This window comes from Triturus cristatus, chromosome 9 (assembly GCF_964204655.1).
Source record: "Triturus cristatus chromosome 9, aTriCri1.1, whole genome shotgun sequence".
Classification (NCBI taxonomy): Eukaryota; Metazoa; Chordata; class Amphibia; order Caudata; family Salamandridae; genus Triturus; species Triturus cristatus.
This window is the reverse complement of record NC_140592.1, coordinates 133,145,181-133,167,314: the sequence shown is the minus strand read 5'-3', so window position 1 is coordinate 133,167,314 and position 22,134 is coordinate 133,145,181. Positions and strand designations below refer to the sequence as shown.

The window sequence follows — 22,134 nt, the reverse complement described above, 5'->3', positions numbered from 1 at the left end:
CGGCATCCTCTTCGGCCCAGTAAGTCCCATATTATCATATGTGAAACTGTGTCCTGAGTCCTAAATGGCAGTGACCCCAAATCCGGGCCAGCGGCCACAGCACCAGTCCCCCCCGATCAGTGAGGCATAGTTTCATATGGGCATCTTGCGACACGTGGTGCCACTACCCCTGTTCAACGCCAGCCTGTGACATGTGGTGCCACTAACCCTGTTCAACGCCAGCCGGTGACACGTGGTGCCACTAACCCTGTTCAACGCCAGCCTGCAACACGTGGTGCCACTAATCCTGTTCAACTCCAGCTGGCGACATGTGGATGAGGGACCAGAAATACCCTGCGGACCAGTAGGTCCCACATCCAGCACCTGGTGGCGAATCACGAATGGCAGAGTCCACACCAGTGGTCACATAGAGAGGAGTAAGAGGAAGTTGCGGCTCAGTCCGGACGAAAGCTGGGTCACAGTCACGGAGGTGACCGAACACGATCCACAACTGACCTGGTGCCATCAACCCTGTTCTTCGCAAGTCCGTGTCCCGTGGTGCCACTGAACCCGAACTACGCAGGCCGGTGGGGCCATCCAACCTATGCCGGTGACACTCGGTGAATGGCCCGTGCTGACCGCTGCCTCAGGCCTACACTGCGGCCCAGTAGGTCACACATTTGGAACTGAGTCTTGATTACACCATGGCAGTGAACATTATTTAGGGCAGAGTTCAATTCATTATACTCCCTTTGATGTGGTGGCACCAAGTCTGTGCATAGCATTACAACCACACGTGTCTGTGGGCCTAGACGGACTACTGCCCTCGACCTACGCTGCGCATGAGTAGGTCACAGATTTGGAACTGAACATCGATTATTCAAAGGCAGAATACATTACATCGCACGCAAGGAGAGGCGTAAGAGGATGAAGCGTTGCAGTCTGGAGGGAACAAGATCATTGTTACGGAGGATATCGAACACTACTGACAACTGCCCTGGTGTCACTAACTCTGTGCATCACAAGCCAACGACAGGTGGGTGTGGGCCACTGCTGACCGCTGTCTCCGGCCTTCACTGCGGTCCAGTAGGTCACAGAGTCTTGATTTAGCAATGGCCGAGTTCATATCAGTGTACCGGCATCATTGCAGACTGCATCCCCTCTCAGAAAAGGTGCCACTAAGTCTGTTACCCAACATTCATGGACACTCTCTGGTCGTACATTGGTGGCATCTGAGTCTATGGACTAGGGGCTAGTTATCATCCCCATGTAGCTGACACCGAATTGGTGGTGAAAACGAGGCTTGCGCTTTCCACTCCTCCATTTGCTGCTTCCTGATAACATCAGACCTTCAACATCATGCCCTGGAGGACACCTTCCTCTGTCCCCCACAAGCCTCCGCCACATTCACCTTGGACATCGATGAGGACCCGCTCACTGTGCGAGGACCTTCCTAAGTGCACCGCAAGTCACCGTCCCGCGGCAGGGTGCCTGTGCCGGCCGCTGTGCATCCGGGGCCACTAACTCTGTGCTGGTCAGGTCCGGGACCCCTTCTTCTGAGATGTTAGATGGCCTCTGAGGCAATGGCCTTAGGGTCATCAATGCCATGTGTCTGTTGCCCTGCGCTGTCTGCTGCCTCCAGCCTCAACTGCAGTCCACCAGGGCTCACACATTAAATCGAGTCCTGACTGGCCCGAACATCGCATCACTGCAGGAGGCACACGCCACCACCACCAGGACCACCTCCAACCGCCAACCGCCATCTGCCAGAGACAAAATGGTGGTCCTGACGGACTTACGGAGTTGCTCACACCTGTCGTGGATGCCATCATCAGTTGGATACCCTGCTCGGCACTCCAGGTGCCACTGACTCAGTGTATCACAAGCCATCGTCCGTTACTGATTGAGTTTTGTGCTGTGCAGAGGTTGTGCAGCAGTGTCACATCAAGCAGTGTGGGAGACCTGGGACGCTGATGAGGAAGATGATGCAGGTCTAACACACCCCACTGCATCTGCATCAGGAATGTCTTGAAGAGACACAATTCGAGACATTTTCCTCACATGGGCGCACTCAGCTGTAGGACCCCTACCTCAGTACACTGCAACTCATGGTCACTTCTGTTTGCATGTTGTGTGTCTTCTGGACTGTCTCCGGGTCCCTCCATGTTGCTCAGCAGTTGACTCTTTTATGCAGGTGTTTTCAGTCTCCGTTGCACTGGTATCCACTGTTCAAGTGTTTGCCAGCAGTGAGCACTACGTGTGGGTTGGCTTGCCCTCACCCCACACACACCCAGCACAGGCGTCACTGTACATGTGGCCCTGCCCATAAAGGGGCTGGGCGCATGCGCCCATAGCCAGTACAATATAATGTCTATGTGTGTCCCTGTGGTCTTGTTGTATGCATGAGGGCCCTGGACCCTACGACATTACATTGTGCTGTGTAAATCGGATGCAGACATGTCACCGCAGGCAGCAGGATGGAGCTTGGACATGTAGCTTTGTCGTCACCCACTCAATTCGTAAGGGGAGTGGCCAGGGCCGTCGTACGCAGAGCCAACGTGGGTGTGTGACTGCTATTTGCACGCCCCTGGGTGTGGTTCTGTACTGTGAATGTGCATCTGCATGTGTCTCTATGGCAGTGTGGGTCTCCTTTGTGGGGTGCGGGTGATCCCTGAAGGATGATAGACACCTACGTATGTGTTCTAGTTCGCATTCAATGGGTTCGACCCCCACCCACTCCTGTTGGGCTACCTTCTTTTGGCATGCTGACACATGGCATTGGAGTGCCATGTGTGGGTGGGTGAAGTGTCGTGAGCCAGCTGTGATTGCGGGTGCTTCCTGCGGTGTGTTCTGTTGCAGGCTCTGTGTTCGCTTGAGTAGCTTGGCTGCCCGGGTCCTGGTGGTGGGTTGTGTGGGATATCCATGGGCTGTTGTAGGGCGTCGGAGACGACGGTGTGGTGGTCCTTTCCGGCATCACAGATGTGTTGTCTTCTGTGCTCTGCTGGAGGTGTTGTGTGCCCCTCTGCAATGTGAAGGGGAGATGCATGTTGACATTGTGTTGACATGTATGTTGGGCTTATTTTTCTGGTTTACATGCAGACTGTATGGCAATGTACATTGTGACTGTTTGGGAGGTGCTGGATTCTTCTGCGAGACAGTGTACATTTGGACTACATGACGGGTGTGAGGTCGTACACGTACATTTCCATTTCACAGTTTCCAGCTCTGTCAGATGTAGTAGGCATGTTTCTGTGCATGCGCGGAGCCAGTTGTGTCCTCTGTTCTGCAGTGTCGACTATGCGCATTGTACCATGTTGTCGTCAATGTGGGTGTGCTGTTCTTGCTATGTGTGTGTGCTGCAGTGTGCCAAGGGAATCAGGGACATGATCCTGGGTAATTGTGGGTGTGCAGTGTGCTACACCTCATTGTGCATGTGTGCCATTGTGCCCATCTCCCCGTCCCCCCAGTCCCTGTTCGTTACTCTCCCTGTTGATGTTGTGTCAGGTCCTCTCGAGCTGAGTCTGTACTCCCTACTCCTTGCACGGTCTCCACACTGATGACTGTGGCCTCGGTTTCCTCCAGCTCCTCCTGTGGCGCTGGTCTGCCACCTCCTGTCACCGTTGCTGCCTTTCTGTTGGCAGCGGGTATGTGCCTGGTTTAGGTTGTCACGTTATGCCGGCACCTCTTGGCCTCCTCGATTGGCCTCCTTGGCATTCCGACTGCATTCCAGGTGGTCTGCTTCTGGGTCAGTTGCTGGTAGTGTTCTGTCACCTCTGTGACGCTGGTCTTGTTTTCCTGCGGTCTGCACCCCGTCTTCCTCTACCTCTTCTCCTTGGCCTTCCCCGACCCTGTTGTTCCTTGCTGGTGATCTGTGGGGGTTGTGGGGTTCATGTTGGCCTCTGCGCTGGGTCAGGGTGCATCTATGTTGCTACGTGCTTCGGCTTGTTTCTGGTGTGTTGTTTCTGTGGTTTTTATGGTGCATTTTCCCACCAGACGCATGGGATTTGCAGGCCTGTGTCTGGTTTTTGCTACTTTTTGTACCACGATTGGCCTCATCACATGATTTTGTGCATTCACATTTTTGCGGCATGGCGTTTAATTTTATTTTGCACCGCAATTTGACGCGTTATCTGGTGACTATCACATGCTACCGCCGTGTTGTGAATTCCAAGTTAACACTGGGTTATTTTCCCGCGATAGGCTGCGATGTTGAAAGGTGGGTTCGCAACTCTTGCGGTAGTTATCACAGGTTCTTAAGAATATACCCCCATGTTTTTTATTTGCTGACAAGATCCTGTTATTTTCTAAAAGTCCCTAGGGTTTATCCACATTGCTTGAGAGGTTTTCCCTATACTGCATAGACTACGGGTTAGAAATGAGTAAGAACAAAACCAAGTACATGGTGTTTGGAGATCACAAGGGCAAAAGAAGAAGAACTATATTATTAGATTGGAAGCACTTGAGAGGGCCTCTGAGTTTGATTATCTGGGTGGGTGTTTGGAAGACTCACATAGGTGGCCAGCTAAGTTGAGGAAGAGCACTCTGTCCCTAAAATAGTTGCAGGATCATTCATAAGGTTTGCAAACAATGCATCTTCTTTTCCCATTTCTCCTCCTCGGAAATCTATAGAAGCCAAGCTTGTGGGGTGGTCCTTTCTGGAGCAGACATCTGAGCCACTGCAACTTGGAGATGCTGGAAAGTGCGGAGAACAGTTTCCTCAAATCGCTGCTAAAAATTCCCAAGAGCAACCCCACTATCCCAATTCATATCTGAGATCCATTTCTGATACTGCAGCATTAAGACCTGAGAATGGCTACAAGGCTTACTAGAGGGTTTGTGTGCCGATAGGATCCCTTGGTGTGCTTACATAAAGACTTGGTTATATCAGCCTGTACTAGGGTTTTTTTGGTCAAACCCCAAAGATTTACCACGCAATGCCATTGAGAAGTTCAAAGTGGCATATTGGGACTAAGCGCTGGGAGAAATAATGTTTAAGACCATTTTGGGTAGTCTGTCTGATGTTTTTCTTTCATTCAAATGTGGTTTTGAGTTTGACATATACTTAGATATGGTTGCTAAAACCCTTTACACAAGCACTTTTTATCAAGTTTAAAATGGGCACATTACCAATAGCTTCTTTCACTTACCTTTGAAAGAAGGGGTCAGGCACATCGTTCCCTCTAATTTTTTCCCCCTGTGTGCGGCAGTGCAAGATCTCTGTGCACTGCAGACAAGAATATGTGCACCAAGGAACTGAATACGTTTGGGAGCGCTGCGCTCAGCAATATACATCTGTGGCAATTACCACTCCAACTTTTGTTTACAAGGAGAGCGAAAACAAGAGCATTTCACACATAGAGTTCTATTTAATATAATCTTGACACAGTTTTTCAATATAGATTAAAAAAACATCGGGACATGAGTTGTTTACTCTTATGGCACCTCAATCCCAGGTTAAAAAAAGAACAGGACTCAGAAGGTTGAACAATTATAAACTGTTATTGGGCAGCAGCATTGATCTAAGCAGTCAGAAGAATGAGACCGCTAGTATTAAGCCCGAACTGGGATCCTGCCTGGACCCAGTGAAATATGCTGAAATGTTTTCCAATGTAATTTGTCGACACTGGGACCGAATGAGCAGCGTCCGCAGGTTGTCTGCTTTCCTTTCCGTGTTAGAATCTGCAGACCATGAAGGGGGCTTTCTCATCTACCCAAAACAAAAGCCCAAAACAAAGACTCTATTAAAGGGCCATCAGCACTCCTTTTGTTCCTGGCTGGGAGCCACCTGCAGTCTAATACCTAGATGCTAATTCAATGGAGGAGAAACATGGGCACATAGCTTATCACTTTACAAGTCAAGTACTTAAGAAAAACATTTGAGGCAGATTTCGACTTTGTTTACCCCTTGTATATAAGCTATATACATGCACTGTAAGAATGAAGGCATTGTGTAGACACAAAGTAAGTATTTAAAATGTAACACAGTGCTTCGGGTTGTCTGTAGTTCTAAGACTTTATTACTATGCAAAGAAACCATTTTCAGCACCCTAATATGAAAAATTGAGAACGAAAACAATAAGATTCTAAACCGTTGACTTGAAGTTTGCAAGCAGCTTGTTGATGTTGGTTCATAGCTCACTGTGTTATATTAGAAATATTGCAATATGTGAATTGCAAATAATAAAAGCATCTTTGTCTAAAGCAAAAACCAAAACACCGATCCACATAAGATAAAAATCTATGATTGAAATGTTACCCAATGTGCTTTGCAGGCGACACACTAACGATCTATGCAACATTATGGTGCCGATTACGATCCGGTAAAAAAATTCCCCGTACGACTCGTATCCGGTCTTTTTACCGTACGAATCGTACAAGTGCCGTACAAACTGCCAATTACGATTCGCATGGGAAAAAGTCCATACGAATCGCATTGGGAATTATTCCCCACACGTCCTCGGGTCGGAAAATGTGTCCGACACGTCCACGGACGATTTACCGTACAAATGTAAAAGTGAAGTCCGACCGCGGAATTACGATCCATCCCGTGCGTCCGATGTTACAACCGTATGGTAAAAACACCGTCCGAACCGAACTCCCATAGCAACCATGGAGACATGTGCATATGCGCCGACCCCCCCCAGCCCCCGTACGTACGCGCCGACCCCCCCCAGCCCCCGTGCGTTCGAGTCGTACCCCCCCTGCCCCCATACGTTCGAGTCATACCCCCCCAGCCCCCGTACATTCGAGTCGTACCCCCCCAGCCCCGTACGTTCGAGTCGTACCCCCACCCGTGTATGTACACCCGTGTACGTGTCGAACCCCCGTGTATGTACACCCGTGTACGTTCGAGTCGTACCCCCACCCGTGTATGTACGGTGCGTACCCCCAGCGCACATACACGGGTGGGGGTACGACTCGAACGTACACGGGTGTACATACACGGGGGTTCGACACGTACACGGGTGTACATACACGGGGGGTTCGACACGTACACGGGTGTACATACACGGGTGGGGGTACGACTCGAACGTACGGGGGCTGGGTGGGGTACGACTCGAACGTACGGGGGCTGGGGGGGTACGACTCGAACGTACAGGGGCTGGGGGGGGTCGGCGCGTACATACGGGGGTTGGGGGGGGGTCGGCGCGTACATACGGGGGCTGGGGGGGGGTACGGTGCGTACCGGGCCACCTACTCTGGTCGTTTCGCGCCGTACTTCGCTTTTCCGGCACTTTTTGGGTGCCGTGAAAATATTGCCGTCCGGACTGCTGTCGGTTCGAATCGTACTTCCTGGGTCGTGAAACGCTGCCTGAAAGCGTCCCGACGTCACGTCGCAGCATTCCCGGATCACATTCATATGTATATTTTCGTCGGTCGGTGTTTTTTACGGTTCGTACGGAAATGGTGTTTCCGTGCGAATCGTAATTCCATGTTTGTAAAGTTTTACGACCGGGTACGAGTCGGACGGAGAAAACGCTCCGACCGACGGTTCATACCCGGTTTTTCCAGGATCGTAATCGGCACCTAAGAGTCAAAACTGTAGTTAGACAACAATCAGATCCCTCCAGCAACTGCATTAACCTCCAGAGTTATATTACCGTTATTACTATGCCTGAGATTTTCTGGGCACCTAAATATCTCTGCAAAAGTAGCCTGAACCCATAAGATATTTTATAATGAAGCCTTTGTGACCTATTAAGCGCAACACATTTACTGTCACATTTGTTCTTGTTCCAATTTCTTTACAGCAGAGTTTATAAAAAGTAAATGTATAAGTTGACAAAAAGACTCTGGTTCCCTTTGACTGCACCTCCTTTCTGTTGAAACCCTTGGCTTCCAATTTATGTGTTCTCTGCATAAATGTTTTCTAATTCTAGTCCTGAATGTCACACATCAATTATATTTTTGTAGTGGTTTCTTGGTGAGATTGCAAAAAAGTGCATGATGTTCTAAGATCAGCACCTACAGGATAACAGCCTAACAATGTAAACAGTATGACTGGAATGGGTGGCTTGCTTATTAGTGTTTCTGCACTGCTTTCAGTTTTCATACATGTATAAATGAATATAGCAACATAGCAGAAGGAGCACCTGGGAAAAAAGTGGATGTGACAAGACATTAACTGAGAGACATTGCAAGTCCACTCTGACTCTTAATAGCCTGTGCACAAGCTTTGAACATAGGTGGAATGTAAATCATTCAGAAAACATCATGCTAGAATATGATAAGCTTGCCATCAAAGTTCAAGAATGTTTATTTGTTTAACACCCAGATGCATTTCCCCTTAGTTCATCAGATTACTTGGAAAGTATTTATAAAAAGTTAGTGTTTTTAAACGTGAAGTGAGAAACAGTCAATCATATAACTGGAGCAGCTCCTCATACTGTGGCTGAAATACAGGCCTATTCCACTAAATAACTAAATGCTACGGACAATACATTAATGCCTACCTTGTACCTGCCCCCTAGAATAATAATTTTTCTTCAGTTTTATATAGCACAAACTTGGCCCAAAGGCCCTGCAGCACTTTAAATGAGCACCACAACGACTCATTCACTAATTACAGGCACTCGGATATTAAGTGATGTGGCCTAAGTGTGAGGATATTGAAAATGCTCAGCTTACCATCATTTTTCTTCAAGTGTTATGTGGGCTGCCTCTCTCCACTCTGTGTCACAGGGAAAGGAGGGAAAGTTACACATGCACATTGCAGTTTGGGTTACCTATTTATAAACCCCCACTGCCCCCCAGTTTACTGTTCGGCTTAACTGAAATTACAGCGTGATCACAGCGCCTCTCCTAGCGCCATCATATTGAATAGAGACTTGCTGGTTCTGCTATCCAATTTTGGGACACAGACTCAAGTTTCTCAGTTATAAAATGCAAACCTGTGTCTATTATGAAGCCTTTCAGTATTTGTTATTTAAATGTACAATAACTGCTCCATGGCTTCATAGTTTGTAGTTCTCACCAAGCGCGCAAAGCCCATTGCCCCCCACCATCCTCCGAAACATCTCGCCCCCCCCCATCGTGTGTGTCAGCCCGGCTGAGACAGCTTCCCAGGCACTCACACAGCTGCACCCGAGTACTTCACAGGTCTTTAAAAGACCATTTGCACGTAATGAGGCTTTGTTGTTCTTTCAGCCCTTCTTAGGGCATGTGCATCTCAACCCTGCCTACTGCTGGAGGAATTAGCCCCCCCACGACATTTTTTCTTAGCACCCCACTCCAAATTTGGCTCGAGTTGCGCCTCTGGCTCTCACCTTAATGCTAAACGCTCCCGGCACGATCCTGGCAGGCCATCAAAACTACCCGAGCAAGCGGCAGGTCTAGAAGCGGCAGCTCTCAAATGTTCCATTTGCAATGTGCCCGTAGCAGAAACACCTACTTTTCAGATTTTTCCTTAAATGCCGCCAACACTTCTCGCACTTTGTCAGCAAAGCGACAGTATATGGCAGGCAAGTTGTCTCTTGTTGACATGGGCACTTTGGGACAGTCTGTGCGCGCTGGAGAAAGGACATCTGTGCGCGTTAGAGGGAACTATGGTCAGGCATATACAATACGTGTCCTATGGGATGTGAGGTTCCAGAGTCCATTAAACATGTTTTATTCTTTTGCACAGCATATACCAAGCAATGCAGGTGCTGAATCAGGCCACTGTGCAAATTGATGGGCTTTAACGATCGTATAACACAGGGGTACTCACAAACTTTCTGTCGGGGGCCAAAATTACAGTGTGGTTAGTGGCCGAGGGCCGCACTTGTAGGGGTGGAGTCAGTGGGGGCGGAGTCAGTGGGGGCGGAGCTAGAGTAAAAAAAAAACCTTTCAAAACATTAGACAATGCTGTATTTCACAATCAGATGCAACTACAAAGATCACCACTGATCACCATATTGCCCCACTTAGAGAAACTTGCAGTGCACTGACCCGCTATAAACACCTGGATGTGACTCAATTCTAATTACGCACTTAACAAGAACAATATGCTGCCTACAAAAAATTAACATCCTAGAAAAAGCAAACACTCATAGGGAATGCAAGATTAAGTAAAGCATGTGAAATGTAAGCAGCGAGTGCTTTCGCATGAAAAGGTAAGGCCATGAATACAGGGCCCGGAAAGGACCGGTTTCAGTGCCCATTGCTTATAATTATATCCTTTCAAAACATAGGCGGTATGGCTTAAAAAGACCACATTCGTAAACACACAGACGCTGTATACATTTTGTTTTCCAATTCACCCATCAAGCAGGTATTTCAGTACCTCCAGGCAGGGTGCACTTTCCCACACAGGGAAAACAATGTTGTTCAAAGAGGGGAGAAAACAAAAGTATCACTTCACTGCCAAACACTGTAAAGTGGTGCTAATGTGTTTGGGTATAAATAAATCAATCTGGCCACCTTGCAAGCACTCGGTCTTGCTTTATTTAGTTATTTTTTACATTTGGGATGTTTTATTCCTCTCCACCCCGAGGCTGCACTGGTGTCACAGTTTAATTTATAGGGGCTTGGGGAGGCTGCGCGCAGGAGCCATTTGGAACAAATGTACATAGCTGTGCGAAGATGAGAGTGCGGCTATCCCCAGAGGTAGGCATCAGAAAACCATGGTCACTACGGAGTAGCCCAGGTACGAAGGCACCTTCTCTGGAGGCAGCTCCAGGCCTCTCACCGCTGTTGGAATAACGATTAAAAAAACATACCTGTGCGGGCGCTGCTGCGAAGTTTCTCCGGGGCTGGAAGGACGTCGTGACACCAGGGGCGCAGGAAGCTCACCAAAAGGTCCTCTAAAAGTCAGCTGTAACTAGTGCTAGTTACAGCTGACTTTTAAAGGACCTGAGCTTCGCGTGACGTCAGAGGCAGGCAGGCCAATCAGAGGAAAGCAGGAAGCGGAGACGATGGCCGCAGGAGGAAACGTTGTGATTATGTATTAAACGCGTATTCACAACGTTTGCACCTGCGGCTATCTTCCCTGCTTACTCCAGAGAAGTGTACTGTACTCCATCAAGGTCCGCGGGCCACCAATGAAGGCCGGGCGGGCCGCCAGCGGCCCGCGGGCCGTACTATGAGGAACCCTGGATAACAGCACTGAGAGTATGCAGAATGAACACGTGTGGTCCGGTTGTCTTTTCAATCGGTAAATTGTTAACAGCTATATGATATCTGAGGTGCAAGAAAATTCTTGTCTAAGAAAGGACCTGTTTTCGCATGTTTATTAATTTATATTGTTTTTATATGTAGATATATGTATTTGGTATTGTTCTGCTTTATTCATATATGCCTTTTATGCTTTTTTACGAACCAAAATAACGGAAATGAATGAATGAGAAGGTCTCTTCAAACATAAACGACGGGTATTTCATTAACCTCTTCAGTGCCCATGACGAGATAGTCTCGTCATGGAGCACGGTTGCGCTGTGCCCATGACGAGACTATCTCGTCATGAACCCCACCCACTAGTGCAACGCCCGGCACAGGAGGGGGAAAGGGCGTGGCACTGAAGGGGTTAACATGTAGAACCATTTCAGCTTAGTACATTAGATTATATCAGTACATTTTAAAGTATTCGGTCGTTTTGTGGACACTTTGGGTGGCCTGGGTTCCTATTCTATATAAACAGCATTATAGTTTATTATAAATGAAACACAGGAGAAGGATTTGTACAACACACATCCTGAAGTCATGTATTTCTAGCTACTCATATATTTGTTAACGAAGGAAAAGGAGGAAAAGTGAAATAAAACAATTGCCTAGGCTCGCACAATTTGGTAAAGTGGGGATGCTGGGATTAATCCCAGATTTTCTGTTTCACATTAAGCAGTTCTTCCACTAGATGTATGCTTCGCTTCCCCTATACCCACCTAACCACGCCCTGCCTCTTCCGGACCGCCACCTTGCTGGCCTCAATGCGTCCCTCGATCCCATCACAGACCAAATATGTGGCCATTAGGAAAATGTTTGCGAGTAACCCTGGTCTAGTGTCTTAGAGTCTCTATCTCTCGGTGCTTTGCTTCCATAGGTGATCGCTGGTAGCATTTTTGATTGAGCTACCCGGAGGAGAGGTGACAGCATCATGCCTGTCAGCTTCAATTTGAGGTAACTCAGCATCATTGCCAGTGCCATCCCTTTTCTTTTGATCACCTCCTTCTGCATTGCAAATTGCCCCCCCTTGTTGATTACTATGCCTAGGTACTTGTAGTTTGTTGTGGTTTGGATCTGTGTAGTCCCCAGATACCAGGCTGTTATATTTCATTTCCGTACCCTAATATAGGTCCAGGGAACATCGTACACCTTCCCTACATCATCTCCCCTTCATTTCATATGAACGAGCCTTTTAAGGTCATAACTCCTAATAAGAACATACTGCCTTATAGGGACTGAACACCTTATAAAGACTGACGCCTTTTATGGACTACATCTTTCACCTACTTCCATGCTGAGGAAGGGTTCTTCCCAATCGATATTGCTAAGACCTCATCCTTAGAGCATATGAATAATTTATGAGAACGATACCCGGGGGTATACTTCACTTCTACTATCCACGCACAAGGTTTAATCCCCAACGTCATCCTCATACTAAACAATAGCTAACACACGCACATGGACTATATAAATACAGCACCTCTTGCTATCAGTAAGGTGGAGGGACCAAGACTTCATGCCAACACACTGACCACAGACGCTGCGGCTCCGACATGCAATCGCTCCAACTGACAGTGGTCTGACTATCCCTTGCGGGGTGTTCAAATCGAGTCCCGGACGAAGTCCCACACTCTCACTATTTCAGGTAATGGGGTTCGACTAAATCCTAGCTGGATTCTTGGGTCTTAGGTTCTTAGGCTTAGGCTCTTTCGCACCTACTCACATGCTAGGTACACTTAGGTACATCTAGACAGGCATCGTAGGAGTACGCACTATCTTTTATAAACGCATTTTATATTCATGTATCTGTTCATGACTATTGCAAAATGGTAGAACTGTACTTTTCCTTTTTATTCACTGTACTGCTGATCTTATATCTCTGCTACTGTGTAACAGTTGTAGCAGCGTATATATTTCACACTAGAAGAACAACTGTACAATAAATTCTTATTGTAAACACGCTCAACTGTTTCTTACGTGTATCTCTCTGAGAGCAAATGAGCACGCACGAGTGACTGGGTGAAAAGTAGTATATTGTTTCCACCAGTCTGAGGAATCAGGGTTAGTTGTGTTCTGAGGTTGCCAAAAACTAATCTCTCTGATAAAAGGAGATTCTAGTGGCACTGTGAGCTAGCTAATGCAAAAATAGGCTAACATACTCGGCTGGGGAGTCAGAATGCCACTAGACCTACAGTATATGTTATCCAAAAACAGCACAGGTCCTGCATGAAGGGTACTAGAGGAACTACACTACAAGGCAGGGGGTTTCTTCCTGCCGCCATTGACGGTCATTGTTTTCGTTTTCTTGAGATTCCCTTCCAGAAAGTTCTCAGCTGCATATGCCTGCATTGCAGAGATGTTGCATGCCCACTTGTGTGTGGCTCACCAGGACTACATCGTCCGCATGCTAAAAAATGTGTATTGCCGTGCCACGCAGCCTAGGGTCATGTGAGTTGCTAGAGTTGAGAATCTGCATCAGATCCGCCATGAAGGGGTTAAATAGTGCTGGGGTGAGCACACACCCCTCTTTTAACCCTTTGGTGGTGAACACACACCTGGAGAGGTGTATGCCCTCACCCAGCTTCACCTGCACTAAGGTGTCTGTGTGAAGTAGGATTAGCATGTTCAATTTCCTCTGGAGCCTATCCCAGTCTATGTTATTGACAGCTGCTCTGAAATCTATTAAGCAAAGATGTAGAGGCTCTTGCTGCATCTATGAGCATTGGCATGGCCTGGATGTTGGTAGTTTTGCCCGTAAGTTTGGAGAAACCGGTTTCATTGAGTGGAATGCAGGTGTTTTCTGATGTCCAGACTTGAACTTCTGCTAATTGGGGGGGCCTGCAAAGTACTTTGCCTCATTGTCGATCAGGTAGACCAGGCGGTAATTTTATGGTGAAGCTTTGTCTCCACTCCTATGTATTGGAGAAGTGACTGAGCCTTTCCAGGAGACTGGTGTTTTCCCCAGGGATCTTACCTCTCAGAAAAGAGGGTCTAAAGTCTCTGCCCAATAATCCCCGTCCTGACTGAAGAGGGCCTGCGGGGTCCCGTTAGGTCCCGGGGCCCCCTCTATCCTGTCTTTGGCAATTTGTCACTTGATGATGGGGATATGAGAGGCTCTTGACCCATCCTTATTTTGGTTGGTTAGAGAAGTGGTACCGCTGCATTGTTGGTCAGTGATTGGGGGATCTGTCCCCATTGTTCTTGCTGGCTGGCTCAAGGATTGATGATTGAAGTGAGTCTTAAGAAAGTCTGCGCAGATCTGTTCCAGAATGTAATATGTCACACCCTCCTGGACTGGGTGCATTATTTTGTTTACCATTCTCCAGAATCGAGTGCTGTTGTTGGATTGGATGTCTGAGAATAGTTTAGCCCAGAAGTCATCTTCTTGAGTTCTGTTGATATTCCATTTAGTTTGTTCAACAAGCTTCTTTGTTTGTGTAGTAGAGAATTGAGGTTGAAGTCCCCAGGTTTGTATCTCAGTGATCTCAATGTGCTGGTTTTGGCCCTTTTGAGTTGTTTTGGTTGATTTTGATGAGCAATGGATATCTGACCTGCTTCCCTAGAGTTTTGGTGGAATCTTTCTTCCACTGCCGTGGAGAAAGAGTTTGCTAGGTTTGCAGAAAACCTTTCCTATCTGTCAGTGAGGCTACCTGCTGGCGTTTCTTGTGCTGTAATGAAACCTTTGCCATTTGAAGCATCTCCTCTGTGTTTCCCAGAGCAGTTTTGATTCTCTTAAAGTTGGTTGTATAACTAAAATGTAGAACTTCTGCTGTTGATTCCAAAGCAGACATTGCTGCTAGGAAGAGTGTCTTGTGTGGCCAATGGTCGCTGTCTTCTTTGTCCCGTAGGCAAAATGCAGAGACTCACTGAAATAAGGAAATGGAGATGACTGTACAATCTAAAGTTGAACAGGTGGATGCAAAGTACAAAGAAACTGCCAGTGGAGGTCCTCATGGGAATCTTCCAATTAGTGTCCTGAGGAGATATAATTCAGATTCCCAGAGAGGATGAGGCTAATGGTATTCCGATTGCTTATGTGTACCTGAAGCTGTTCTGAGTCTTGTTTTCTGTGCTGCCTATCGTTGGGTGCCCACTTCTGTGTGGGTGACTCTACTCGGGCTCCGCTGAGGACCGAGCAGGAGTTTTTTGCTGCAGCATGGGGTTTGTTTCCCAAGTTGGGGAGTAGTGGAGGTGGGTAGCCTATATTGTGGTGGAGGTTGATGTTTATGTCTCACTTCTTGAATGTTTGTTGCTACAAGAGCACTTTTTGGACAGTGGATGATGATCACCCACCAGGTGGTCGTGGTGACTTAATGAGCAGAGGTGATTTCTGGTTTAATATACTCGATTCTGGGCAAGTCAGTGGACCTTATGTCGGCTAGGGTTGGAATAGTTACCATCAGCAGTAGAATGTTACCCCTATTTAGCATGTCACAATTGTCTTTTGATAAGTAGGATACAAGAATCTGCCTGAAAGTTGAAGATGGGTGGTTCTGTGTGTTCTTGCACCCTTGGGTGTAGACTGGTTGAGGTGGGCCCTGTTGGTAGAATTTGCTCCCCTTCAGTTGCAATGGTTTGTCCTACTGGTAAGGTGTTGTGGATGGCATTCGGGGCCTGGCGTCAGCTAACTCTGGATATTTAGATCTTCTGTGCTGTCAACCCTTGAGGAGTGGCCCCATGCATTCCTGGGCAGCATGTAGGTGCCTGAGCCCGAGGTGGAGATGCCTTGTGTTGAAGTAGGGTAGTTGATGCAGACTTCCTGAGCTGCATGATGCGCTTACTACTGGGCCTAGTCACTGTTCTGGCTGCTACCAGGCTCCTTTCTAGGCTCCCCTCCTGGGTTCATTTTGGAGGGGCGCCAGGAATGTGCCGCAGGGCATGTAAGAGCTGCCTGTGATCCCTGAAGAATGACTTGTGGAGATCAAGTGACCCCTGTGTGTGAGTGTGGTGATATGTTTTCTTAGGTGAAACAGTTTCTGCTTCTTCCCGCATGTTTGTCCTCACAGGGTTCCGGCGGGGAGAGTGAGGTTCCTCTTGTGTGGGTTGATTTGAGAGTTCCAAGGTGTGTGGTAGTTGGGTTGCAGGTCAAGAGTGGTTGACCTCCAAGTGGGTTTCTTGTGGATGGAAGAGGGGATACACAGCTGGGTGATTCATGACTGTTATTTTATTCCAGCCCTTCCTCCTCTTTATCCTCCTCTTTTTGTGTTATGCCTTCTGTTTTGCACTTCGGCTACCTCCTGCGGGGGAAGTACAGTGGAGCAGGAGTTCCTTAATGGTCTGTCAAAAAGAGATGGGCCGGACTCCTGAACAGGCTGCAGGTGTTTGATATCTTAGGTTTGGATATCTTAGGGTTGGTCCACGCTGTTGCTTCCAAGCAAGTCACTCTGTGATCTGGGGCTCTTGTGACAGGGATTCTCTCCCAGGTGGAGTGCTTCTTCTTGGGCTCCATCTTGAGCTCGTTTAGGACATTGTTAAGCATAGATGGGAGAGTGGACAGCTTATCCATGATCCGGCCCCAGCTGCAGATCACGTTTGCCTCCAGGTCTGCCCGCTTGATTAGTGAATTTAGATCTCCCAGCTTCTCTTCTATGCTAGCGACATAAAGAGCCAGGGAATTGAGAAAGGTTAGCTGAATGTCCATTTTATTAGACAGGTACTGGAGTGATTCCAGTTACCATTGATTGCAATTTATCAGGGAAGCCCACGCATTATCCATCTCAAGTGCAGCCGTTCTTCCTGGGCTGACCCTCTTCTTGGTGTCCAATTCTGAACCTGCTTTGAGGTCCTGGGTGGTGGTTGAGGGGAAAGCTCTCTGCGGTGAATACAATGCATAGAAGGACAGCATTTCTGACCACTCCTGGGTGCCCAGATATGAGAGTACCCCATATTCATCCGCCTGGTGATCCTCGACCTCGGATTGTTCTTGGAGTTGTTCTTGAAATTCTGATTGTGGCTGGTTTGGGGTGACATTATTAGAATGTGGATCTGGACAGAGTTTTGGGGCATTTGGACTAACGTCTAGGTCGGTGACGACCTCCGGTGCCTTGGCCATGCTGTTGTCCAGAGACAGTGGGAGCAGATCTTCCGGGTGACTTGTCTAGTGTCTTGCCTGGGTGGCCCAGTTTATCTACTCCTGCAAATCCCCTTGGTTTCCTCTGGTGTGGCACTCTTGGATTAACTGCCTTGGTTGGGTAGTTTGGTCTTGTGTTGCCATAATGCTCTACCCGTTGGACACCTCCGGGTTGGAAATAGGGTTTATAGGGTTCGTAAGATCCTTGTCTGCCCTTTGAGAGTCTAAAGATTGTAGGGGGTCAAGTGGTGGCTGCAGATCTTGAATTTCACTGCTGGATGGGAAGATAGTTGAGCCTGCATCTTTCAAGAAGCAAGGAGGAAGTGAGTCTTCTTTTGATGTGGGCTGCTGGCTCATCCATGCACTGGCCCTGTATGTCCGTGACCTGTGGTCCACTCCTGAGTCAATAGTTACTAGGGGGACTGTTGGTTGTGATGTACCCCTTCCTTTTGCAGAATCCATCTTCTTCCCCTTTGCCCTTACCACGGTGGGCGGTGGTCCCTGTCTCTTCACTGACCTCATGGTGATTGGGTTTTTGGTCCATTTGCGGCTGAGGACCCCTTGTTGCACGTCACATATCTGCCTCCCTTTTTCTTTTCTTATTTTTGTTCCCTGTAGGCTTCTATGAAGCCTAGTAGCATTATTGAGCGGGAGGGGGGCACAAGCATGTTGTCTTGTTTCTGTCTTGTTTTCTGGCCTGGAGGGGCCTGAGGCTGAAGTGAGGTGGAAGTGAGAGGCCAGGGCAGGCAGGCCAGTGAGACAAGATGTAGGGGGCCGAGCAGCAGTGGTGAAGTTTAGTGGGTGGTGGATTGGGAGTTAGATTAGGAAGATTACAGGTTGAAGGCAGCTTTGGCAGTTTGGGCAGGTTAGAAGGCTGCACCAAGACCTAGCTCGACCACCTCTGCTCTCCCCATGCAACTTCCTGACAGAGGTCTCCCTTATCAGGGACCTCTCTCTGTGGTTCACTTCCTCTGAGCTCCCCCCTCACCTGACCTCCTGCATTTGTGACCAGCTTTGACCCAACCGCTCTGCTCTGGTGTGCTGGTATGCTTGTGCACTGGTGTTCATGCAGCATCATCTGAGGTCGGTTGGCTGCTGGAGTCTTAGAGCTGCCCAGTGGGCTGGTGGGCTGGAGAGCTTTCCTTGCTCTCACAATGGGCTGTCCTGCAGTCAATTCAGAAGCAGAAAGCAGGACAGGGTGCAAAACCTGGGGAGTGCCGCACTGTAGAGCCACCCAGTCGATCGGGGGAGGGGGGGCAGGACTCTCTTTCTTGTTGACTCACTTCCGGACAACTCCGGCCACCTGCGGCCCCTGCAGCTCAGCACTCAGCTCGACATTTGTGTCCGCACTGAAGCCCTGCCCCCTCTGCAGCCATACAGCAACCCTCGCTATTAGCTGGTTCACAGAAAGTATGATGTTCTGGTTGTGTTAATCCATTCTTATACAGGTTTCTGATCATTATTTCATTTAGAAATGTTTCAGTAACTTAAGAGCAATTTACAGCAGACTCACTGGAGTTGTCTGTTTCCTCCTTTCTCATCTTTTCACAATGAAAGTAAAGACTGGTATATTTATATAGTCTTTTGTATTTCAGCCATTCTTAATTTTCTCTTACGTGTAAGTCACGAGCAGCCAAGAATGGCATTTGGTAGAATGCTTTCCGTTATTTTAAGGACAAACGTCCAGAACCTTTAACACAGCTGTACCATCCCTACAATATTTTGCATTTGTTTCAAGGTTCCCTTGGAATTCTTTTTTTAGGCAGATATAATGAGGCCATGTTATCTGAGGACCACTCAAATTGTATATTTGCTCCTCAGGGACGTAGATCGGTGTACCATGAGATGAATGAGCAAGCACACATGTCAGGGCACACCCTGGGATGGGTGTCTACCCACATATCAATTTATGCTCTGTTAGTATACCCATTCTGTTGTCTCCAGTGGAACGACCGCCAACCCTTTGGCTGACTTGAAGATTGGCATTCTATAATGATTTCTGGGGTACAACTGACTATCATGCTTGCCATGTAAATTAAGTTCAGAGACTTTGAGCAGAGGTGGACTGTCTCCTGCCTTGATCCTCCTCTTACTCTATCATCATCCACTGCAGAGTGGAGTCACTGCCAGCAAGTACACTGAATTAATTAGGGAGTAGAAAAGCTCATGAAAGGCCCCTATGGGAGATTTTCCACAACTCATCCTCTACCCTTTTCTTCATTTCTGGGTGCTGCCAGACCCAAAATACACTAATTGACTATCCAACATGTTCATCACATGCTTTGCAGCCACAACATGCTCCAGCCTGGCGCACTGTCAACATGCTCCAATCCCCTTTTGAGTTCTAGTTTTTCCAATGAGCCAAACTCTTGCATGAAAAGCTCATGAAAGGCCCCTATGGGAGATTTTCCACAACTCATCCTCTACCCTTTTCTTCATTTCTGGGTGCTGCCAGACCCAAAATACACTAATTGACTATCCAACATGTTCATCACATGCTTTGCAGCCACAACATGCTCCAGCCTGGCGCACTGTCAACGTGCTCCAATCCCCTTTTGAGTTCTAGTTTTTCCAATGAGCCAAACTCTTGCATGAATTAATGCATTGTTAAGATTAGGGTGAGCATCTCACACCTGTGTCTGCTATCTTCTATATAGGGTATAGCACCCCTCATCTAAGATGCCCCTTTTCAAAATAAGATGTTGTTATAGGAGCAATTCACAATGATTTATTACCTTGAGGTCTTGAGACAAGTTTCCCTCATTTACCTGAACTTGTTGAATGGGCTGTCAATAGTTGTGCTTATACTGGAAACATCAGTCCCAGTCCCTGTGTATATAAGGTATAAAAAGTGATGCACGGGTGTTAGTAATAGTAAACCTTCCAGTAAAGTATATGGCCTTCTGCTACACACTGCTGCCTGAGCTAAGTTACATTATATTTAATAGCTAAAACAAGGATAATAGACAAAGGTAATAAAACCAGAACAATTTCGCTGATTGTCTTATATTGAGTTACCTATACACTGTGCATTTGGAATTTACAGCATTTCCCTAACAGAAGTTAGCAAATTAGTGTTTCTTAAGCAAGTTGTGTTTTTAAATCCAAGGCTGTGAAGACTGCTGGCGGAAACATGAACTGTTTAAACGTTTGCTTTTTAGATGCAAGTGGGGAAACATGCTCTTCCTGCCTGAGTCCATTAATTCTACTTGCAACTGCATAAATATGTTCTCAACAATCTCTGTCGACTTACCAAATTGTCAATTATGTCAACCTTTGACTGGATCCTATTCAGCAGACCTCAACTGTTTCAGGGGTTACATATTAGGGTGCCGATTCCGATCCTGTAAAAACCGGGTAAGAATGGTCGTACAGAGCGTATTCTCCGTACGACTCATACCCGGGAAATCCACCTTACAAACCAGCAAGTACGATTCGTACAGAAATACCATTTCCGTACGAATCGTAAAAAAGACCGTATGGCTAAAAAATACCTACTATTCTGATCCTGGACAGCGCCTACGCGACGTCCGCATGGAGTCAGGCAGCGTTTTACGGACCAGCAAGTACGATTCGTACCTACAGCACTGAGTCCACACGGCTATTTTTTTACGGGAGCCAAAAAGTGCCGGAAAAGCTAAGCATGCTGCGATGCATGACAAAAAGGGGGCCCGGTACGCAACGTACACGCCATCAACCACATCGTACGTGCTATCATGTACGGTGCGTACCCCAACATTGCATATTTACAGTGCGTACATACGCGCTGTTGGGGTACGCACCGTACATAGGCCAACAGTGCGTATGTACGGTGCGTATGTTCGCACCGTACCCCCCCACCCGTGTATGTCTGCACCGTACCCCCCACCTGCGTATGTCCGCACCATACACCCACCCGCATATGTCCGCACCGTACCCCCCACCCGCGTATGTCCGCACCGTACCCCAGGCGTACCCCAATCCTCGCGTATGTACGAAATATGTTTTAAGTCATGACATTAAATATACATCAATTTTCAAAGGAAATAACGTGATCAAGTAGTACATTTCAAGGCATCCATTCATACATGCTGACTTTTAGTATTAGATGTGTGAGTTGGGATTGTTATTGCGCATATTAAATAATCCACTGTGCTAGATTGTTCTCCTAAAATATGAAGGGTGATTTTAGTGATCTCTTGGAACATTGGGATGGTGGGAGCTCCACTGCTGACAATGGTATGGGGGAGAAAACATGAAGATAGAGCATGCCAGCTATTTTGACTTCAATGGATGTAATGTTTCAATATTCGGGTATCCCTTTTGCTGAGTGCTACAAAAGTAATTGATTGTCACACTTGGGAGAGGGCATGTTAAAGATGAATATTAGCCCTTAGCAGAATAGTGTAATGCTACAGTATTAACTCTAGTAGATCAACCTATTTTGTGCTAGGGTCCCTGTAGCAAACTCATTATGAGAAATCTGTAGTATGTTGTTAATTGTGGCTGTCTATTCTATGCAGGACAATTGATGGTGTCACCTATCCTGGAAAAGTTAAAGAAAAAGAGACTGCAAAAAAGCAATATGACCAAGCTGTTTCTCGTGGACAGACTGCAGGACTCGTGAAGTAAGGATGCAGAACACAGTCAACATGTTTTGCAACAATTGTGTTTATTTCAACGATAATTGCCATTTGGGAGATAGGGGTGCAGCACATATCACAGACCCCTTTGTAGTGGGAAAAACGCTGCTTTATTGAAACAGGCGCACATCACAAATTTTTCCTGGCAAACCGCTTTACAAATCTTAACCTCGATAGACATCCGAGCCCCGAACCCTATGGTCCTCCCCAGAAGCCCACCCCTCAGCTATTTCCTTTAACTGTAGTGCATTACAACATTTAAAACTTTACATTTCTCCTACAGCCTATTACTGCATGTCTGAACCTTTAAGCAACCACACTTCC

At 47.3% G+C, this 22,134-nt stretch overlaps 1 protein-coding gene across 2 annotated transcripts in view; it reads left to right on the top strand.

Annotated features, from left to right (window-relative positions):
• The window catches only part of LOC146797515 (inter-alpha-trypsin inhibitor heavy chain H3-like), a 575,472-nt gene that overhangs the window by 63,217 nt on the left and 490,121 nt on the right, over positions 1-22,134 (top strand). For both annotated transcript variants that reach the window (XM_085624529.1, XM_085624530.1), the window contains exon 4: positions 21,691-21,795. In XM_085624529.1, the coding sequence (XP_085480655.1) occupies positions 21,691-21,795 (105 nt within the window). The remainder of the gene's footprint in view (positions 1-21,690; positions 21,796-22,134) is intronic.